Consider the following 20,528-nt stretch of genomic DNA (forward strand, 5'->3'; position numbering starts at 1 on the left):
TAGGCTGAGAAATAATTTCTCCAAGAATTTTTTTCCATGGGAAATTACCAATTTCAATTATCTTATGGGAATTTTTCTTTTTCCATATTTTCTTATTTTAAACGAAATACATAATCCATTTGATTATGCTTAGATTCAGAATAAACTATGTTTTTTTTTTTTTTTGTTATCTCCTTGCTTTTATAGTTGGTCATGTACCAGATGTAGATGTAGATGATGATGATATTGATTTTCTTCTTGTTGGAGAGTTAGTGTCTTCTGTTCTTGATTGAATTTGATTGCGTAGCCGTCTAATCGTGATGTTGTTCTTGTTGCTGTTATTGTTTACTATGTTGCATTGGAAGGCGTTGAAAACCCAACCATATGCTGTAAGGGCGTGTCTCAAATCTAACAATTCGAATGGGTCTCTCTGCTTAACAATGCACATTTATATGAAATGTTGCATGCTAGGGGAGGGTGAGGGGTTGCCATGATGTTTGTATGTTGGGGTCCATTAGAACAACAGCAGAGCAGAAGTATTACACAAACACTAATACCAACACCATCACGAATTCATGATGATGATGATGTGTTGTTTGATGGCCTATGTGAAACGAAAGCTTTCACATTGTAATGATGACAGCTCGGATATGTGATGTGAATGCAAGCTAAAGCTGCTAAATCAACATTAGTACAACTGACTCGAGTCGGCGAAAAGAGCGAACATTAAAGGAACATATGGCAGGCGAGAACTAAAAACGTAATTGGAATTAGGTGTGGTAGTATTTTCTTGTGTTGATTTCTTGTTGTTGTTGTTTTGTTTTTGGTGGTAGTGACTAGTAGTGAATGGATTTGTTGGAGAGGATACATATACATGGATAGCCAAAGAGTAGAGGTCATAGACCTTTATGATATGTAAACAATAGTTGTTGTATAATAAAAATTAAAAATTTGAATGAATGAAACAAATGAATGAGGCTCCAAGTTGGGCGCCAATTAATAATATATTTTTTATTAATAGATTTGTTACATTATAAAATTTATCCAGTATAAAAATAATAAAAAGTGAGAAATATGAACTAAATCAATTTTGAAATTTAGATAAAAGAAGCAAATAATAGAATCCTCAGATTGGGCGCCATTTTAAGATTAGTTCGGTTTAAGATTATGAGAATACAGTTAATGCTATGTCATTTGTAAGTACAGCGATCAAATTTATATAATGTTTGCACGCATATTTACATTACCATTAAATAAGACAAGCAAATAAATGAAGTCCCAGGTTGGGCGCCATTTTAGGAGTTTTTTTTTTTAATTAGTTGGTTTTAAGCTTAATAAGAAAACAGCTTACGCTATGTTAATTGGGATCAAATTTATATAAATATAAAGTCTTCACAAATTTCTAGCAACCGATATTTTTACATTATTATTATTAATATTCATTTTATATTTACATTATTATTTCCATTTAAAAATCGAATTTATTTAATTTTTTATAACTTTGTCATTCCGTTTATAAAACATCGAAATATTGCTCTAAGACCCCCTATATATATATATATATATATATATATATATATATATATATATATATATATATATATATATATATATATATATATATATATATATATATATATATATATATATATATATATATATATATATATATATATATATATATATATATATATATATTTTTTTTTTATAAACGGGGTCGTGGTGAAATTCTGAGTCGATCTAAGCATGTCCGTCTGTTGAAATCACGCTAACTTCCGAACGAAACAAGCTATCGACTTCAAACTTGACACAAGTAGTTGCTATTGATGTAGGTCGGATGGTATTGAAAATGGGCCATATCGGACCACTTTTACGTATAGCCCCCATATAAACCGGCGCTCAGATTTGGCTTGCGGAGCCTCTAAGAGAAGAAAATTTCATCCGATCCGGCTGAAAGTTGATACATGGTGTAAGTATACAGTCTCTAACAACTGTGCGAAAATTGGTCCACATCGGTCCATAATTATATATAGCCCCCATATAAACCGATCCACAGATTTGGCTTGCAGAGCTTCTAAGAGAAGCAAATTTCATCCGAATCGTCTGAAATTTGGTACATGGTGTAAGTATATGGTCTATCACAACTGTGCGAAATGTGGTCCACATCGGTCCATAATTATATATAGCCCACATATAAACCGATCCCCCGATTTGGCTTGCGGAGCTTTTAAGAGAAGCAAAATTCCTCCGATCCGGTTGAAATTTGGTACATGGTGTTCGAATATGGTCTCTAACAACTGTGCGAATATTCGGCCACATCAGTCCATAATTATATATAGCCCCCATATATACCGATCCACAGATTTGGCTTGCGGAGCTTCTAAGAGAAGCAAGTTTCATCCGATCCGGCTGAAATTTGGTACATGTTGTAAGTATATGGTTTCTAACAACTGTGCAAAAATTGGTCCACATCGGTCCATAATTATTTATAGCCCCCATATAAACCGTTCCCCAGATTTGATTTCCGGAGCCTCTTGGAGAAGCAAAATTCATCCGATCCGGTTGAAATTTGGAACGTGGTGTTAGTATATGGCCGCTAATAACCATCTCTAACAACTGTTCGAAAATTGGTCCACATCGGTCCATAATTATATATAGCCCCCATATAAACCGATCCCCAGATTTGGCTTGCGGAGCCTCTAAGAGAAGCAAGTTTCATCCGATCCGGCTGAAATTTAGTACATGTTGTAAGTATATGGTTTCTAACAACTGTGCAAAAATTGGTCCACATCGGTCCATAATTATATATAGCCTCCATATAAACCGTTCCCCAGATTTGATCTCCGGAGCTTCTTGGAGAAGCAAAATTTATCCGATCCGGTTGAAATTTGGAACGTGGTGTTAGTATACTGTCTCTAACAACTGTGCGAAATTTGGTCCACATCGGTCCATAATTATATATAGTCCCCATATAAACCGATCCCCAGATTTGATCTCCGGAGCCTCTTGGAGAAGCAAAATTCATCCAATCCGGTTGAAATTTGGAACGTGGTGTTAGTATATGGCCGCTAATAACCATCTCTAACAACTGTGCGAAAATTGGTCCACATCGGTCCATAATCATATATAGCCCCCATATAAACCGATCCCCAGATTTGGCTTTCGGAGCCTCTAAGAGAACAAAATTTCATCCGATCCGGCTGTAAGTTGATACATGGTGTAAGTATATGGATTCTAACAACTGTGCAAAAATTGGTCCACATCGGTCCATAATTATATATAGCCTCCATATAAACCGATCCCCCGATTTGGCTTACGGAGCCTCTAAGAGAAGCAAATTTCATCCGATCCGCCTGAAATTTGGTACATGATATTGGTATATGGTCTCTAACAACCATGCAAAAATTGGTCCACATCCGTTCATAATTATATATAGCCCCCATATAAACCGATCCCCAGATTTGGCATGCGGTGCTTTTAAGAGAAGCAAAATTCCTCCGATGCGGTTGAAATTTGGTACATGGTGTAAGTATATGGTCTACCACAACTGTGCGAAATGTGGTCCACATCGGTCCATAATTATATATAGTCCCCATATAAACCGATCCCCAGATTTGTCCTCCGGAGCCTTTTGGAGGAGCAAAATTCATCCGATCCGGATGAAATTTGGTACATGGTGTTTGTATATGGTCTCTCACAACCACGCAAAAATTGGTCCAAATCGGTCCATAAGTATATATAGCCCCCATATAAACCGAAGCTCAGATTTGGCTTGCGGAGCCTCTTGGAGGAGCAAAATTCATCCGATCCGGTTGAAATTTGGTACATGGTGTTTGTGTATGGTCTCTAACAACCATGCAAAAATTGGTCCACATCGGTCCATAATTATATATAGCCCCCATATAAACCGATCCCCAGATTTGACTTGCGGAGCCTCTAAGAGCAGCAAGTTTCATCAGATCCGGCTGAAATTTGGTACATGGTGTAAGTATACAGCTCTAACAACTGTGCGAAAATTGGTCCACATCGGTCCATAATTATATATAGCCCCCATATAAACCGATCCCCAGATTTGACTTGCGGAGCCTCTAAGAGAAGCAAGTTTCATCCGATCCGGCTGAAATTTGGTACATGGTGTAAGTATACAGTCTCTAACAACTGTGCAAAAATTGGTCCACATCGGTCCATAATTATATATAGCCCCCATATAAACCGATCCCCAGATTTGGCATGCGGTGCTTTTAAGAGAAGCAAAATTCCTCCGATGCGGTTGAAATTTGGTACATGGTGTAAGTATATGGTCTACCACAACTGTGCGAAATGTGGTCCACATCGGTCCATAATTATATATAGTCCCCATATAAACCGATCCCCAGATTTGTCCTCCGGAGCCTTTTGGAGGAGCAAAATTCATCCGATCCGGATGAAATTTGGTACATGGTGTTTGTATATGGTCTCTCACAACCACGCAAAAATTGGTCCAAATCGGTCCATAAGTATATATAGCCCCCATATAAACCGAAGCTCAGATTTGGCTTGCGGAGCCTCTTGGAGGAGCAAAATTCATCCGATCCGGTTGAAATTTGGTACATGGTGTTTGTGTATGGTCTCTAACAACCATGCAAAAATTGGTCCACATCGGTCCATAATTATATATAGCCCCCATATAAACCGATCCCCAGATTTGACTTGCGGAGCCTCTAAGAGCAGCAAGTTTCATCAGATCCGGCTGAAATTTGGTACATGGTGTAAGTATACAGCTCTAACAACTGTGCGAAAATTGGTCCACATCGGTCCATAATTATATATAGCCCCCATATAAACCGATCCCCAGATTTGACTTGCGGAGCCTCTAAGAGAAGCAAGTTTCATCCGATCCGGCTGAAATTTGGTACATGGTGTAAGTATACAGTCTCTAACAACTGTGCAAAAATTGGTCCACATCGGTCCATAATTATATATAGCCCCCATATAAACCGATCCACAGATTTGGCTTGCGGAGCCTCTTGGAGAAGCAAAATTTATCCGATCCGGTTGAAATTTGGAACGTGGTGTTAGTATACTGTCTCTAACAACTGTGCGAAATTTGGTCCACATCGGTCCATAATTATATATAGTCCCGATATAAACCGATCCCCAGATTTGGCTTGCGGAGCCTCTAAGAGAAGAAAATTTCATCCGATCCAGCTGAAAGGTGATACATGGTGTAAGTATATGGTGTAAGTATATGGTTTCTAACAACTGTGCAAAAATTGGCCTACATCGGTCCATAATTATATATAGCCCCCATATAAACCGTTCCCCAGATTTGATCTCCGGAGCCTCTTGGAGAAGCAAAACTTATCCGATCCGGTTGAAATTTGGAACGTGGTGTTAGTATATGGCCGCTAATAACCATGCCAAAATTGGTCCATATCTGTCTATAGTTATATATAGCCGATCCCCAATCACACAAAAATTTTACCATAATCATAATCATGGTTGCCACTCGAGCCAAAAATAATCTACCAAAATTTTATTTCTATAGAAAATTTTTGTCAAAATTTAATTTCTATAGAAAATTTTGTAAAAATTTCATTTCTATAGAAAATTTTGTCAAAATTTTATTTGTATAGAAAATTTTTGTCAAAATTTTCATTTCTATAAAAAATTTTGTCAAAATTTTCATTTCTATAGAAAATGTTGTCAACATTTTATTTCTATAGAAACTTTTGTCAAAATTTTATTTCTATAGAAAATGTTGTAAAAATTTTATTTTGTCAAAATTTTATTTCTATAAACAATTTTGTCGAACTTAATTATATACGTATTTAATCGGCCTTTTTTAGTTTAATATATACCACGTATGGACTACCTAGCAATTTAGAAGACGGTGTTAAGAAGTTTTAAGATACCTTGCCATCGGCAAGTGTTACCGCAACACAAGTAATTCGATTGTGGATGACAGTCTGCAGTAGAAATTTCTATGCAATCCATGGTGGAGGGTACATAAGCTTCGGCCTGGCCGAACTTACGGCCGTATATACGGTTTGTTTAATTTTTTGTTATTCATCTTTTTAGCAATTTGCATGCCCAGTAAAAAAATTTTGAAGTTCTTCTAAAGGCACAACTTTAAAAGCACATCCAAAAATGTTCTCCCAAAGAAGTTCTTTATTTTAACTGCACAGGAAGTTCATTTGAGTCAATTTTTTTATTACTCGCTTTTTTCGTATTTTTAATAGGAAATTCAAAATTGTTGTGTTTCAAATTGGTTAAAAACAGGCCAAGAATTCATAAAATTATACAAATTATTTAAATTTTGCCGAAAAAAATGCTAAATCCATTCTAGAAAATTTGCGAGTTTTTGAAAATTCTTGATGTCAAATGTTCCAGACAAACGTTAGAATGCATTAAAAATCATTAAAAAAAAATTAAAATTTATTTATGTGTCAAAATATGGCAAAATTTCTTAATTCACATCCAAAACACTGAATTCGCATAACACCTTAAAAAGTGATGCAAATTCAGTGAAACGGCTGTTGAAATGGTGGACATCCGTGTTAAATTCATCGCTTCTCTGCCAATTTTGCACCACTTCCGGATCCAAAAAGAACATTTTCACTACTTTTTTGGCGACGCTTTTTTGCTAGGTGGTTAAGCAATACAAAGACTTTTTTATTTATTGATATCTCCAAGGTCATGTTTTCTTTTCATATCTAGAACCTTTAACTACCATCGAAAAGAACCTAAATTTATGACCCATTAACATAAAAAGAATTTTATTCGAAATACCGAAACCCACTGAAAGCAACAGTTGTATATTATTGCTTTACTTCCTCTTTATTCTTATCTAGAATCAAAATCTTAACAAATTAGGAGTAACAAAAAAAAATACCAACAAAAACGTAAATATCTTCGTAATACTTTGTTGGTCTCTTTCATTTAGATGAACATGATATCTATCGTATCCAAAACCAAGTAAAAATTAAATTAAAAATTTACATCGTATAGCTCCCATGTGAGATGCATTCCCTAACTAACAGCAGGGCTTGATTATTAATGAGTTTTCTGAACTCTCCAAACCAAAAGCGACAGTCTGCCATAGTCAACTCAACGACAAATTAATTTTGTTTATTTATTTGAATAACTAAAATAAAACTGACTGCATAGCTAGCATATTTCAAAAAAAAAAAAAAAAACAAAATGTGTATTATTCACCCACAAAATACCAGGAAGGGCCAATGATGTACGGATATGTGCAACGTCTGTCCGGTCTATGATGACTATGTCTATATGGGTGTGTTAAAGTTCGCCCCTGGCATTTCAAGAGGCCTATTTTTAAATATTTTGTTTATGCACTCGATGACTTTGTCATCATGTGTGCATGTGCATGTGTTTTTTTTTTCTTTTTTTCTTTAGCTCTGATGTTTATCTTTATCCATATATCCGTTTCTTTAATTTCTCTTTTCATTTTTGTTATTTTAAAAAATCCACACAAACACCTTTCAATGCTATCTACCTTTTGGCCTATCTACAAGGCTTTAAGTAATACAGAAAAAAATTAAACAAATATGTAAAATATTTTCTTTAGAGTTTTAGTTTAAAGTCTGGTCCACCAACACACCCAAAAGGATTTATTTAATTTCAAATCTTAAGTCCTTGCATTTAGTTATCCTTCACATGGAAGGAATATTCAAATGATATTGAGTTTTAGAAAGGAAATATATTAGATAGGATATTTTACTTCTACTTCATCCGGATAAATATACAAGAATTATGTTTAAAGATTTTTGATATTTCCTAATGTAAACAACAGATAAAGACTTAAATAATCCTAGGGATTTTAAAGAAGAGGGTTAGAGTGATAATTTTAACAAACTATTACTTATATAGAAAATATTACTTATATTAGAGGAAATTTTTTTCAAATTAAAAAAAATCCTTTATATAGGAAATTTAATTAATATTTTATTAATATAAGACATTATCTGATATTGTCATAAGTAAATATTTCAATTAAATAAATAAATATTTCAATATTTAATTTCTTTGCTATGGAAAATTTTGTCATAATTTCTTTGCAATATTAGAGGAAATTTTTGTAAAATTAAAAAAAAAAAAAAGAAAATTTTATATAAAAAATTTAATTAAAATTTATTATTATAAAATTTATTTATATAGGAAATTATCTGAAATTGTTGTTTCTATAGTAAATTTTATCAAAATTTCTTTGATATGGCAAATTTTGTTAACATTTCTTTGCTATAGGAAATGTTGTCAATATTTCTTTTCTATTGAAATTTTAGTAAACATTTCTTTGCTATAGGAAATTTTGTTGGAATTTCGTTGCTATAGAAAATTTCATCAAAATTTTCTGTGCTATAGAAAATTTTTTAAAAATTTCTTTGCTGTAGGAAATTTTATCAAAATTCCTTTGCTTTTCGAAATTTTGTCCAAATTTCTTTCTTGTATAAAATGTTGTCAAATTTTCTTTGCTGTAGAAAATTTTGCCAAATTTTTTTTCCATAGCAAATTTTATCAAAATTTCTTTTCTATATGAAAATCTGCCAAATGTTTTTTTTAATTTCTTTGCTGTAGAAAATTTTGCCAATTTTTTTTTCCATAGCAAATTTTATCAAAATTTCTTTGCTATGGAAAATTTTGTCAAAATTTCTCTGCAATATTAGAGGAAATTTTTGTCAAATTAAAAAAAAAAATTTATATAAAAAATTTAATTAAAATTTATTATTATAAAATTTATTTATATAGGAAATTATCTGAAATTGTTGTTTCTATAGTAAATTTTATCAAAATTTCTTTGATATGGAAAATTTTGTTAACATTTCTTTGCTATAGGAAATGTTGTCAATATTTTTTTTTTCTATAGAAGTTTTAGTAAACATTTCTTTGCTATAGAAAATTTTGTTGGAATTTCGTTGCTATAGAAAATTTCATCAAAAATTTCTGTGCTACAGAAAATTTTTTTAAAAATTTCTTTGCTGTAGGAAATTTTATCAAAATTCCTTTGCTTTTCGAAATTTTGTCCAAATTTCTTTCTTGTATAAAATGTTGTCAAATTTTCTTTGCTGTAGAAAATTTTGCCAAATTTTTTTTCCATAGCAAATTTTATCAAAATTTCTTTTCTATATGAAAATCTGCCAAATGTTTTTTTTAATTTCTTTGCTGTAGAAAATTTTGCCAATTTTTTTTTCCATAGCAAATTTTATCAAAATTTCTTTGCTATGGAAAATTTTGTCAAAATTTCTCTGCAATATTAGAGGAAATTTTTGTCAAATTAAAAAAAAAAAATTATATAAAAAATTTAATTAAAATTTATTATTATAAAATTTATTTATATAGGAAATTATCTGAAATTGTTGTTTCTATAGTAAATTTTATCAAAATTTCTTTGATATGGAAAATTTTGTTAACATTTCTTTGCTATAGGAAATGTTGTCAATATTTTTTTTTCTATAGAAGTTTTAGTAAACATTTCTTTGCTATAGAAAATTTTGTTGGAATAGAATTTGTTGCTATAGAATTTTTTTTTTAATTTCTTTGCTGTAGGAAATTTTATCAAAATTCCTTTGCTATTGGAAATTTTGTCAAAATTTCTTTTGCTGTATAAAATTTTGTCAAAATTTCTTTGCTGTAGAAAATTTTGCCAAATTTTTTTCCATAGCAAATTTTATCAAAATTTCTTTTCTATATGAAAATCTGCCAAATGTTTTTTTTTGTTTTTAATTTCATTGCTATTGGAAATTTTGTCAAAATTTCTTTGCTGTGTAAAATTTTGTCAAAATTTCTTTGTTATAGGAAATTTTGCCAAATTTTTTTCCATAACAAATTTTATTAAAATTTCTTTTTTATATGTAATTTTAGTAAACACTTCTTGGCTTTGTTGGAATTTCGTTGCTATAGAAAATTTCGTCAAAAATTTCTGTGCTATAGAAAATTTTTTAAAAATTTCTGTGCTATAGAAAATTTTTTAAAAATTTCTTTGCTGTACGAAATTTTATCAAAATTACTTTGCTATTGGAAATTTTTGTCAAAATTTCTTTCCTGTATAAAATTTGGTCAAAATTTCTTTGCTGTAGAAAATTTTGCCAAAATTTTTTCCATAGCAAATTTTATCACAATTTCTTTTCTATATGAAAATCTGCCAAATGTTTTTTTAATTTCTTTGCTATGGGAAATTTTGTCAAAATTTCTTTACTGTGTAAAATTTTGTCAAAATTTCTTTGCTATAGGAAATTTTGCCAAATTTTTTCCATAGCCAATGTTGTCAAAATTTCTTTTCTATATGTAATTTTAGTAAACACTTCTTTGCTTTGTTGGAATTTCGTTTCTTTCCTGTATAAAAATTTGCCAAATTTTTTCCATAGCAAATTTTATCAAAACTTCTTTTCTATATGAAAATCTGCCAAATGTTTTTTTTTTTTTTTAATTTCTTTGCTATTGGAAATTTTGTCAAAATTTCTTTGCTGTGTAAAATTTTGTCAAAATTTCTTTCCTGTATAAAATTTTGTCAAATTTTCTTTGCTGTAGAAAATTTTATCAAAATTTCTTTTCTATATGAAAACCTGCCAAATGTTTTTTTGTTTGATTTTAATTTCTTTGCTATTGGAAATGTTGTCAAAATTTCTTTGCTGTGTAAAATTTTGTCAAATTTCTTTGTTATAGGAAATTTTGCCAATTTTTTTCCATAACAAATTTTATGAAAATTTCTTTTCTATATGTAATTTTAGTAAACACTTCTTTGCTTTGTTGAAATTTCGTTGCTATAGAAAATTTCGTCAAAAATTTCTGTGCTATAGAAAATTTTTTAAAAATTTCTGTACGAAATTTTATCAAAATTACTTTGCTGTGTAAAATTTTGTCAAATTTTCTTTGCTGTAGAAAATTTTGCCAAATTTTTTTCCATAGCAAATTTTATCAAAATTTCTTTTCTATATGAAAATCTGCGAAATGTTTTTTTGTTTAATTTCTTTGCTATTGGAAATTTTGTCAAAATTTCTTTGCTATAGGAAATTTTGCCAAATTTTTTCCATAGCCAATGTTGTCAAAATATATATATATAAAAAAAAAAAAAAAAATATATATATATATATATATATATATATATATATATATATATATATATATATATATATATATATATATATATATATATATATATATATATATATATATATATATATATATATATATATATATATATATATATATATATATATATATATATATGATCAGGGAGAAATTCTAAGGCGATTTAACCATGTCCGTCTGTCTGTCTGCTGTAATCACGCTACAGTCTTCAATAATGAAGCAATCGTGCTGAAATTTTGCACAAACTCGTCTTTTGTCTGCAGGCAGATCAAGTTCGAAGATGGGCTATATCGGTCCAGGTTTTGATATAGTCCCCATATAAACCGACCTATCGATTTGGGGTCTTGGGCTTCTAGAACCCTTAGTTTTTATCCAATTCGCTTGAAATTGGAAATCTAGAGGTATTTTAGAACCACATAGAGGACAATTTTAACAAAATTGTATTTATATAAGAAATTTTCTAAATATTACGAATAAGATTTTCTCGTATTTTATCATTTTTGCCAAATTGACCATCGAAAATTTCATCAGTATTTTATAGCTATCGAAATTTTTTTAAAAATTATATATCTATGAGAAATAAATTTCATAATCTTATTTCTAAAAGGAATTGTACAAATTGTGTCCTCACTTACCAAATTCGTTAGGAATCCATTGCGAATGCCATCATTTGTAGCTGTGCTACGAGGGTATCTGTAATAAAAATACGAAATAGGAGATTGTTAAAGACAGGTTTTTATAGTCTAGGTTCGAGAAACAAAGAAATCATAAATTTTCAAAAACGGAAGTAATCCAGTAATCTTGGGATTATGAATCCCAAAAAAAAAAAATCATGCTTCACATAAAATTGCAGCATGCGAAATTGTATACCTGAATTTTTGTTCAGCAAATTCATATGAGGTCTAAAAACTCTCTGGGATATTTTAAATATCCAAAAGCAAAAATGTTTACAATGAGTGTAGGGCGGTACAATAAAGGATTTACGGTCGTTGAGATCAGAAGAATTGTCTATTTGGGAAATTCCTAGATTTGGATGAATGTAAAAGAAAACATGTGAATGATGAGCAGGTAAAACTTAAGACAAACGATGGTATCTCTTGCCAAAACCTTCTTTTAATACAAATGGCTAAAGTTTATTAATCCTGGATTATATAGATTTTGTTTTTTTCAAACAGGTAGAATGATATTTGAGAATCATATTCGCAGGGGTTATTTACTTCTTGCCAAAGATCTATTGATAGGATAAGAGTTTTCATTTTAAAACTATAATGATTTTATTAGAGAAATTTAGAAGATATTCTACTTCTATTTCAATCGTATAAAGCCCCTGGGAAATTTTTAAATAATTTTACATAGTGAAAAATTAAAATTTCTTAAGAAATCACTAAATGTGGAAATAATTTTTCACAGTGAAAAACAAAAAAAATCTTACAAAATCGCCACATAAGACACTATGATAGAAAATGTTTTTCCCAATTACATGCTAACATTTTTATTATAGAAAAAACTGTAAATAGTTAGAATCCAGTTAACTCCCTTCAATGTTTTAAACATGGAACTTAAAAATCAAATAAACCTTCAAATGTGTTAAAAATGGCAAAAATGCAACCACAGCATGATACTCTACAGGATGATGTGAGATAACAATGTATGAAGGATTCATGAATACCACAACGAGCATATTCATAGGTGGAGATTTTTTTTGTTTAGAAAAAGGATTTCTGAAAACAACAATGAAAAGGCCACCCATATGCATACAAAATTTTCAAAAATGTAAATATCCTTTTGCTGTGTACACACACACACACACGCATACCCACACCTCTTCTCTTCTCTGTGTGTATTCTTATTGCCCCTAGTGAATGTAGCAGGATATGTGGATAAATAGTAAAGTGTGTGTTGATTTTAAACATTTCCAGGAATTTTATATTATAATTGTTCATAGTCATACAAAGCGTATATTCTTTTAATATGGATGCTCAACAATGGCCCAGATAACACTAGGCTACAAGAAAAAATTTTAAAACACCAAGAAACCAAAGATCAATAAAATTCAATTAATTTAATTCAATTAACAAAATCATTAAACGTAAGCAAATAGTATTACATAGTCATAAAACGGAAATTTCAAAATAAAATAATTTTGTCAAAAATTTATTTCTACAGGAAATTTTGTAAATTTTTTTCTTGAAAATATTCTCAAAATTTTATTTCTATAGAAAAATTTTGTCAAAATTTTATTTCTATAGAAAATTTTGTCAAAATTTTATTTCTAGAGAAAGTGTTGTCAAAAATTTTTTTTTCTATAGAAAATTTTGTCAAAATTTTATTTCTATAGAAAATTCTGTCAAAATTTTTCTATAGAAAACTTTATCAAAATTTTATTTCTATCGAAAATTTTATCAAAATTTCTACAGGAAATTTTGCCAAAACTTTATTTCTACAGGAAATTTTGTCAAAATCTTCTTTCTGTATAAAATTTTGTCAACATTTTATTTCTACAGAAAATTGTGTCAAAATGTTATTTCTATAGAAAATTCTGTCAAAATTTTATTTCTATAGAAAATTTTGTCAAAATTTTATTTCTAGAGAAAGTGTTGTCAAAAATTTTTTTTTCTATAGAAAATTTTGTCAAAATTTTATTTCTATAGAAAATTCTGTCAAAATTTTTCTACAGAAAACTTTATCAAAATTTTATTTCTATCGAAAATTTTATCAAAATTTCTACAGGAAATTTTGCCAAAAATTTATTTCTACAGGAAATTTTGTCAAAATCTTCTTTCTGTATAAAATTTTGTCAACATTTTATTTCTATAGAAAATTGTGTCAAAATAGAAAATTTTCGGCAAAATTTTATTTCTACAGGAAATTTTCTAAATTTGGTTTTTTACAGAAAAAATTTTCAAAATTTCTTTTTTTTTTAAATTTTATTAAAATTTTTCTGATATAGCAAAATTTGTCAAAATTGTATATCCTTAGAAAATTTTTGGCAACATTTTATTTCTATAGAAAATATTCGACAAAATTTTATTTCTATAGAAAAATTTTTCAACATTATATTTCTTTATAAAATTTTGCAAAATTTTATTTTTATGGAAAATTTTGCCAAAATTTCTTTATTACAGGAAATTTTGTCAAAATTTCATTTATATAAGAAATTTTGTCAAAATTTCAATTCTATAAGAAATTTTGTCAAAATTTTGTAGAAAATGTTATTTCTATAGAAAATTTTGTCAAAATTTTATTTCTATAGAAAATTATGTAAAAATTTTATTTCTATAGAAAATTTTGTTGAAATTTTATTTCTATAGAAAATTTTGTTGAAATTTTATTTCTATAGAACATTTTATCAAAATGTTATTTCTATAGAAAATTTTGCAAATATTATATTGCTTTAGAAAATTTTGTCAACATTTTATTTCTATAGAAAATTATGTCAAAATTTTATTTCTATAGAAAATTTTGTCAAAATTTTATTTCTTTAGAAAATTTTATTTCTATAGAAAATGTGTTTAAAATTTTATTTCTATAGAACATTTTCTCAAAATTTTATTTCTAAAGAAGTTTTTATCAAAATTTTTTTTCTATAGAAAATTTTGCCAATATTATATTTCTTTAGAAAATTTTGCCAAAATTTTATTTCTATAGAAAATCATGTCAAAATTTTATTTCAATAAAAAATTTTCTTTAGAAAATTTTATTTCTATAGAAAATTTTGTTAACATTTTATATCTATAGAAAATTTTGTCAAAATTTTATTTCTATAGAAAATTATGTCAAAATGTTATTTCTATAGAAAATTTTGTCAAAATTTTATTTCTATAGATTTTTTTTTTAAATTTTATTTCTATAGAACATTTTCTCAAAATTTTATTTCTATTGAAAATTTTGTCAAAATTTTATTTCTATAGAAAATTTTGTTGAAATTTTATTTCTATAGAAAATTTTGTTGAAATTTTATTTCTATAGAAATTGTTGAAATTTTATTTCTATAGAAAATTTTGTTGAAATTTTATTTCTATAGAACATTTTCTCAAAATTTTATTACTAGAGAAGTTTCTATCAAAATGTTATTTCTAGAGAAGTTTTTATCAAAATTTTATTTCTATAGAAAATTTTGCCAATATTATATTGCTTCAGAAAATTTTGTCAACATTTTATTTCTATAGAAAATTATGTCAAAATTTTATTTCTATAGAAAATTTTGTCAAAATTTTATTTCTTTAGAAAATTTTATTTCTATAGAAAATTTGTTTAAAATTTTATTTCTATAGAACATTTTCTCAAAATTCTATTTCTAGAGAAGTTGTTATCAAAATTTTATTTCTATAGAAAATTTTGCCAATATTATATTTCTTTAGAAAATTTTGCCAAAATTTTATTTCTATAGAAAATCATGTCAAAATTTTATTTCAATAGAAAATTTTGTCAAAATTTTATTTCTTTAGAAAATTTTATTTCTATAGAAAATTTTGTTAACATTTTATATCTATAGAAAATTTTGTCAAAATTTTATTTCTATAGAAAATTATGTCAAAATGTTATTTCTATAGAAAATTTTGTTAAAATTTTATTTCTATAGATTTTTTTTTAATTTTATTTCTATAGAACATTTTCTCAAAATTTTATTTCTAGAGAAAATTTTGTCAAAATTTTATTTCTTTAGAAAATTTTGCCAAAATTTTATTTCTATAGATTTTTTTTTAAATTTTATTTCTATAGAACATTTTCTCAAAATTTTATTTTTAGAGAAGTTTTTATCAAAATAGAAAATTTTATTTCTATTGAAAGTTTTGTCAAAATTTTATTTCTATAGAAAATTTTGTTGAAATTTTATTTCTATAGAAAATTTTGTTGAAATTTTATTTCTATAGAAAATTTTGTTGAAATTTTATTTCTATAGAACATTTTCTCAAAATTTTATTACTAGAGAAGTTTTTATCAAAATTTTATTTCTATAGAAAATTTTGTTAAAATTTTATTTCTATAGAAAATTTTCTCAAAATTTTATTTCTATAAAAAATTTTGTCAGAATTTTATTTCTTAGAACATTTTCTCAAAATTTTATTTCTAGAGAAGTTTTTATCAAAATTTTATTTCTATAGAAAATTTTGTCAAAATTTTATTTCTTTAGAAAATTTTATTTCTATAGAAAATTTTGTTAAAATTTTATTTCTATAGAAAATTTTCTCAAAATTTTATTTCTATAGAAAATTTTCTCAAAATTTTATTTCTATAAAAAATTTTGTCAGAATTTTATTGCTATAGAACATTTTCTCAAAATTTTATTTCTAGAGAAGTTTTTATCAAAATTTTATTTCTATAGAAAATTTTGTCAAAATTTTATTTCTTTAGAAAATTTTATTTCTATAGAAAATTTTGTTAAAATTTTATTTCTATAGAAAATTTTCTCAAAATTTTATTTCTATAGAAAATTTTCTCAAAATTTTATTTCTATAAAAAATTTTGTCAGAATTTTATTTCTATAGAACATTTTCGCAAAATTTTATTTCTAGAGAAGTTTTTATCAAAATTTTACTTCTATAGAAAATTTTGTCAAAATGTTATTTCTATAGAAAATTTTCGGCAAAATTTTATTTCTTTAGAAATTTTTCGGCAAAATTTTATTTTTATAGACAATTTTGTCAACATTTTATTTCTATAAGAAATTTTGTTAAAATATTATTTCTACTGGAAAATTTGCCAAAATTGTATGTCTATAAGAAATTTTGTTAAAATATTATTTTTACAGAATATTTTGTCAACATTTTTTTTACTACAGGAAATTTTGTCAAAATTTCTTGGTTAAAGAAAATTTTGTAAAAATTTAATTTCTTATCCTAGTACCAAGTCGCCTGCCTTCTGCGACAAAAATTTCTGTTGCCTAGTGTAATGGCCATGCTGAGTGTGTCAGTAATTACTACTGAAACTGTAGCAATGCATCTTATACATAAACTATTTAGAACCTTATGGTTTCCTTTGCTTCTCAACAGTCCTGTTGCTGTTTCATATGCCATTGTCATAAATAGGATTTTGAAACACCTACGAACGTGTGAAGAAGATAAGGAAGCAGCAAAGAAACTAGGTTTCTTTGTTGTATTTTTCGTCTGCATTAAAAAAAATAATAGAGTAAAAGAAATGTTAAGCCTATGAAGCGAAAGAATATACAGCAAAATCATGAAAATAGAGGTGGCACAGATTGACAGGTGATATTTAACAATGGTTTCTAAGATTAGAATTCTTTGAAATGAAAGACAAATGTAAAAGCCCCCCATAATGTGGGTCAAAACCAATGGGCATTTGCAACATCCATTTTGACTAGAAGAAATTGAAGAAAACTATTGTAGGAGGTAAAGAAAGTAGGATGCTTGTTAGCTATGTTCATTTTCCAGATTATTGATTCAGATTCAGTGCTAGCATTGCAGCTGCATAATCAGACGAGAAATATTTATGGTAATCTCCTTTTTTCCCTTTTTTCCCAATCAAAGAAGAACATTTTGTAATTATCATTGGAATATATTGAATTTTCTTTTATAATATCTGAGAGCAAAAACGGAAGATTACAGATTATTATTTGGAACTACATTTTCAATTAGATTCAATGGTCTGCAAATGATTAGGAGAAAAAAAAATATTGAAAGTAATCATGAAATTGTTAATAAAGAAAAAAAAACTATTGGAAAAAGAATGGTTTTTGCAGAGAAAGGAAAATGCAAAAAATATGATTGATAATCTTGGGAAGAATATATACAAACAGCACAGTAACAAGGTATTTATAGAAACCAAAAAAAAAAAAAAAATAAATAAGGAAAATTAAGAATTCAAGATAAAAAAACAATAAAACTTATTAGGTATCCTGATAGGTATACTATCAATGATTAATTAAGACTTCACTAATATACATTCGAAGATTTGTAAAAATATGTAATAAAAGAACAACGTTATCGACACCCATTTTCTAAACATTTTATTATATTTATAGAAAATTTTCTCAAAATTTTATTTCTATAGAAGATTCTATCAAAATTTTATTTCTATAGAAGATGTTATCAATTTTTTTTTTATAGAAAATTTTGTCAACATTTTATTTCTATAGAAGATTTTATCAAAATTTTATTTCAATAGAAAATTCTGTCAACATTTTATTTCTATAGAAGATTTTACTAAAATTTTATTTTTTAGAGACACTTTTGTCAATTTTTTTTTTATGGAAAATTTTGTCAACATTTTTTTTTTCCTATAGAAAATTTTGTCAAGATATGTCTGTCCGATTTTTGTATAATTATATTATCCTATAATACCATTTGAGATTATTAACTAAAAGTAATTAAGATTTACACTTATTTAAATTATTAAATGTTTAATACTGTGATATTTATGAAATGTAATTTCTATAAATCTATTGTAGACCCCTGAGGAAGCGATTCAATATCGTAATCGCGAAATATTGGGAATAATAAATAAAATATTTTAAAAAGACCTCGAGCTTGAAGAACCATTAATTTATAATTCTAACAAAAAGGTCGACCAAAAATCAAAACAAAAACTAATAAAATTTTATTTCTATAGAAAATTCTGTCAAAATTTTATTTCTAGAGAAAATTTTGTCAAAATTTCCTTTCTATAGAAGATTTTATCAAAATTTTATTTTTAGGGAAAATGTTGTCAAAAAAATGTTTTTTCTATAGAAAATTTTGCCAAAATTTTTTTTCTAGAGAAAATTTTGTAAATTTTTTTTTATGGAAAATTTTGTCTACATTTTATTTTTATAGAAAGTTTTGTCAAAATTTTATTTCTATAGAAAATTCTGTCAACATTTTATTTCTATAGAAAATTCTGTCAACATTTTATTTCTAGAGAAAATTTTGTCAAAATTTTATTTATAGAAAATTTTGTCAAATTTGTATTTCCATAGAAAAATTTGTCTACATTTTATTTCTATAGAAAATTCTGTCAAAATTAATTAAGTAATCAATAAAAAAACTAAAATTAAAATAATCCTAAAATAAAAAAAAATAATAAAGAAAATAATAATATTTATAAAAGTTTTCTTATAGTTTGTAATTATAATAAATGATGTAACCAATAAAATAAATTGAATCTTTTACCAAATTATAATTAAATTAAATTATTTGTTAGTACCTCAATAATTCCAAATTAAATTAATTTTAATACTGTATTAAATTATTTCTTAATACGTTAATAATCCCAATTTTTGGTGTTACATGTAATTTGCTTTATTCATATTCATATGCTTTATTCATATTACGAGAAATGCTTTGTGAATGAGTCGGAATTATGTTTGGATAATATAAAATAAATTTCAATAAATAAAAATTCATGTAATCCAAAAAACAGAAAATACTAATACTAATACTAATACTAATACTAATACTAATACTAATACTAATACTAATACTAATACTAATACTAATACTAATACTAATACTAATACTAATACTAATACTAATACTAATACTAATACTAATACTAATACTAATACTAATACTAATACTAATACTAATACTAATACTAATACTAATACTAATACTAATACTAATACTAATACTAATACTAATACTAATACTAATACTAATACTAATACTAATACTAATACTAATACTAATACTAATACTAATACTAATACTAATACTAATACTAATACTAATACTAATACTAATACTAATACTAATACTAATACTAATACTAATACTAATACTAATACTAATACTAATACTAATACTAATACTAATACTAATACTAATACTAATACTAATACTAATACTAATACTAATACTAATACTAATACTAATACTAATACTAATACTAATACTAATACTAATACTAATACTAATACTAATACTAATACTAATACTAATACTAATACTAATACTAATACTAATACTAATACTAATACTAATACTAATACTAATACTAATACTAATACTAATACTAATACTAATACTAATACTAATACTAATACTAATACTAATACTAATACTAATACTAATACTAATACTAATACTAATACTAATACTAATACTAATACTAATATTAATACTAATACTAATACTAATACTAATACTAATACTAATACTAATACTAATACTAATACTAATACTAATACTAATACTAATACTAATACTAATACTAATACTAATACTAATACTAATACTAATACTAATACTAATACTAATACTAATACTAATACTAATACTAATACTAATACTAATACTAATACTAATACTAATACTAATACTAATACTAATACTAATACTAATACTAATACTAATACTAATACTAATACTAATACTAATACTAATACTAATACTAATACTAATACTAATACTAATACTAATACTAATACTAATACTACTAAATTTTAGACCGTTAGCCTCTACACGGACGAAAAAGACTGTTTTTCATATGTTTGGGAGTAAAAATTATATGTTTGGAACTCA

The 20,528-nt window shown here is 26.4% G+C and overlaps 1 protein-coding gene across 3 annotated transcripts in view; it reads right to left on the bottom strand.

The window, feature by feature from the left end:
- The window catches only part of RhoGEF3 (Rho guanine nucleotide exchange factor 3), a 710,057-nt gene that overhangs the window by 46,343 nt on the left and 643,186 nt on the right, over nt 1-20,528 (bottom strand). For all 3 annotated transcript variants that reach the window (XM_075305340.1, XM_075305342.1, XM_075305343.1), the window contains one exon: nt 11,703-11,760. In XM_075305340.1, coding sequence (XP_075161455.1) covers nt 11,703-11,760 — 58 coding nt within the window. The remainder of the gene's footprint in view (nt 1-11,702; nt 11,761-20,528) is intronic.

Source organism: Haematobia irritans, chromosome 4 (assembly GCF_050003625.1).
Source record: "Haematobia irritans isolate KBUSLIRL chromosome 4, ASM5000362v1, whole genome shotgun sequence".
Classification (NCBI taxonomy): domain Eukaryota; kingdom Metazoa; phylum Arthropoda; class Insecta; order Diptera; family Muscidae; genus Haematobia; species Haematobia irritans.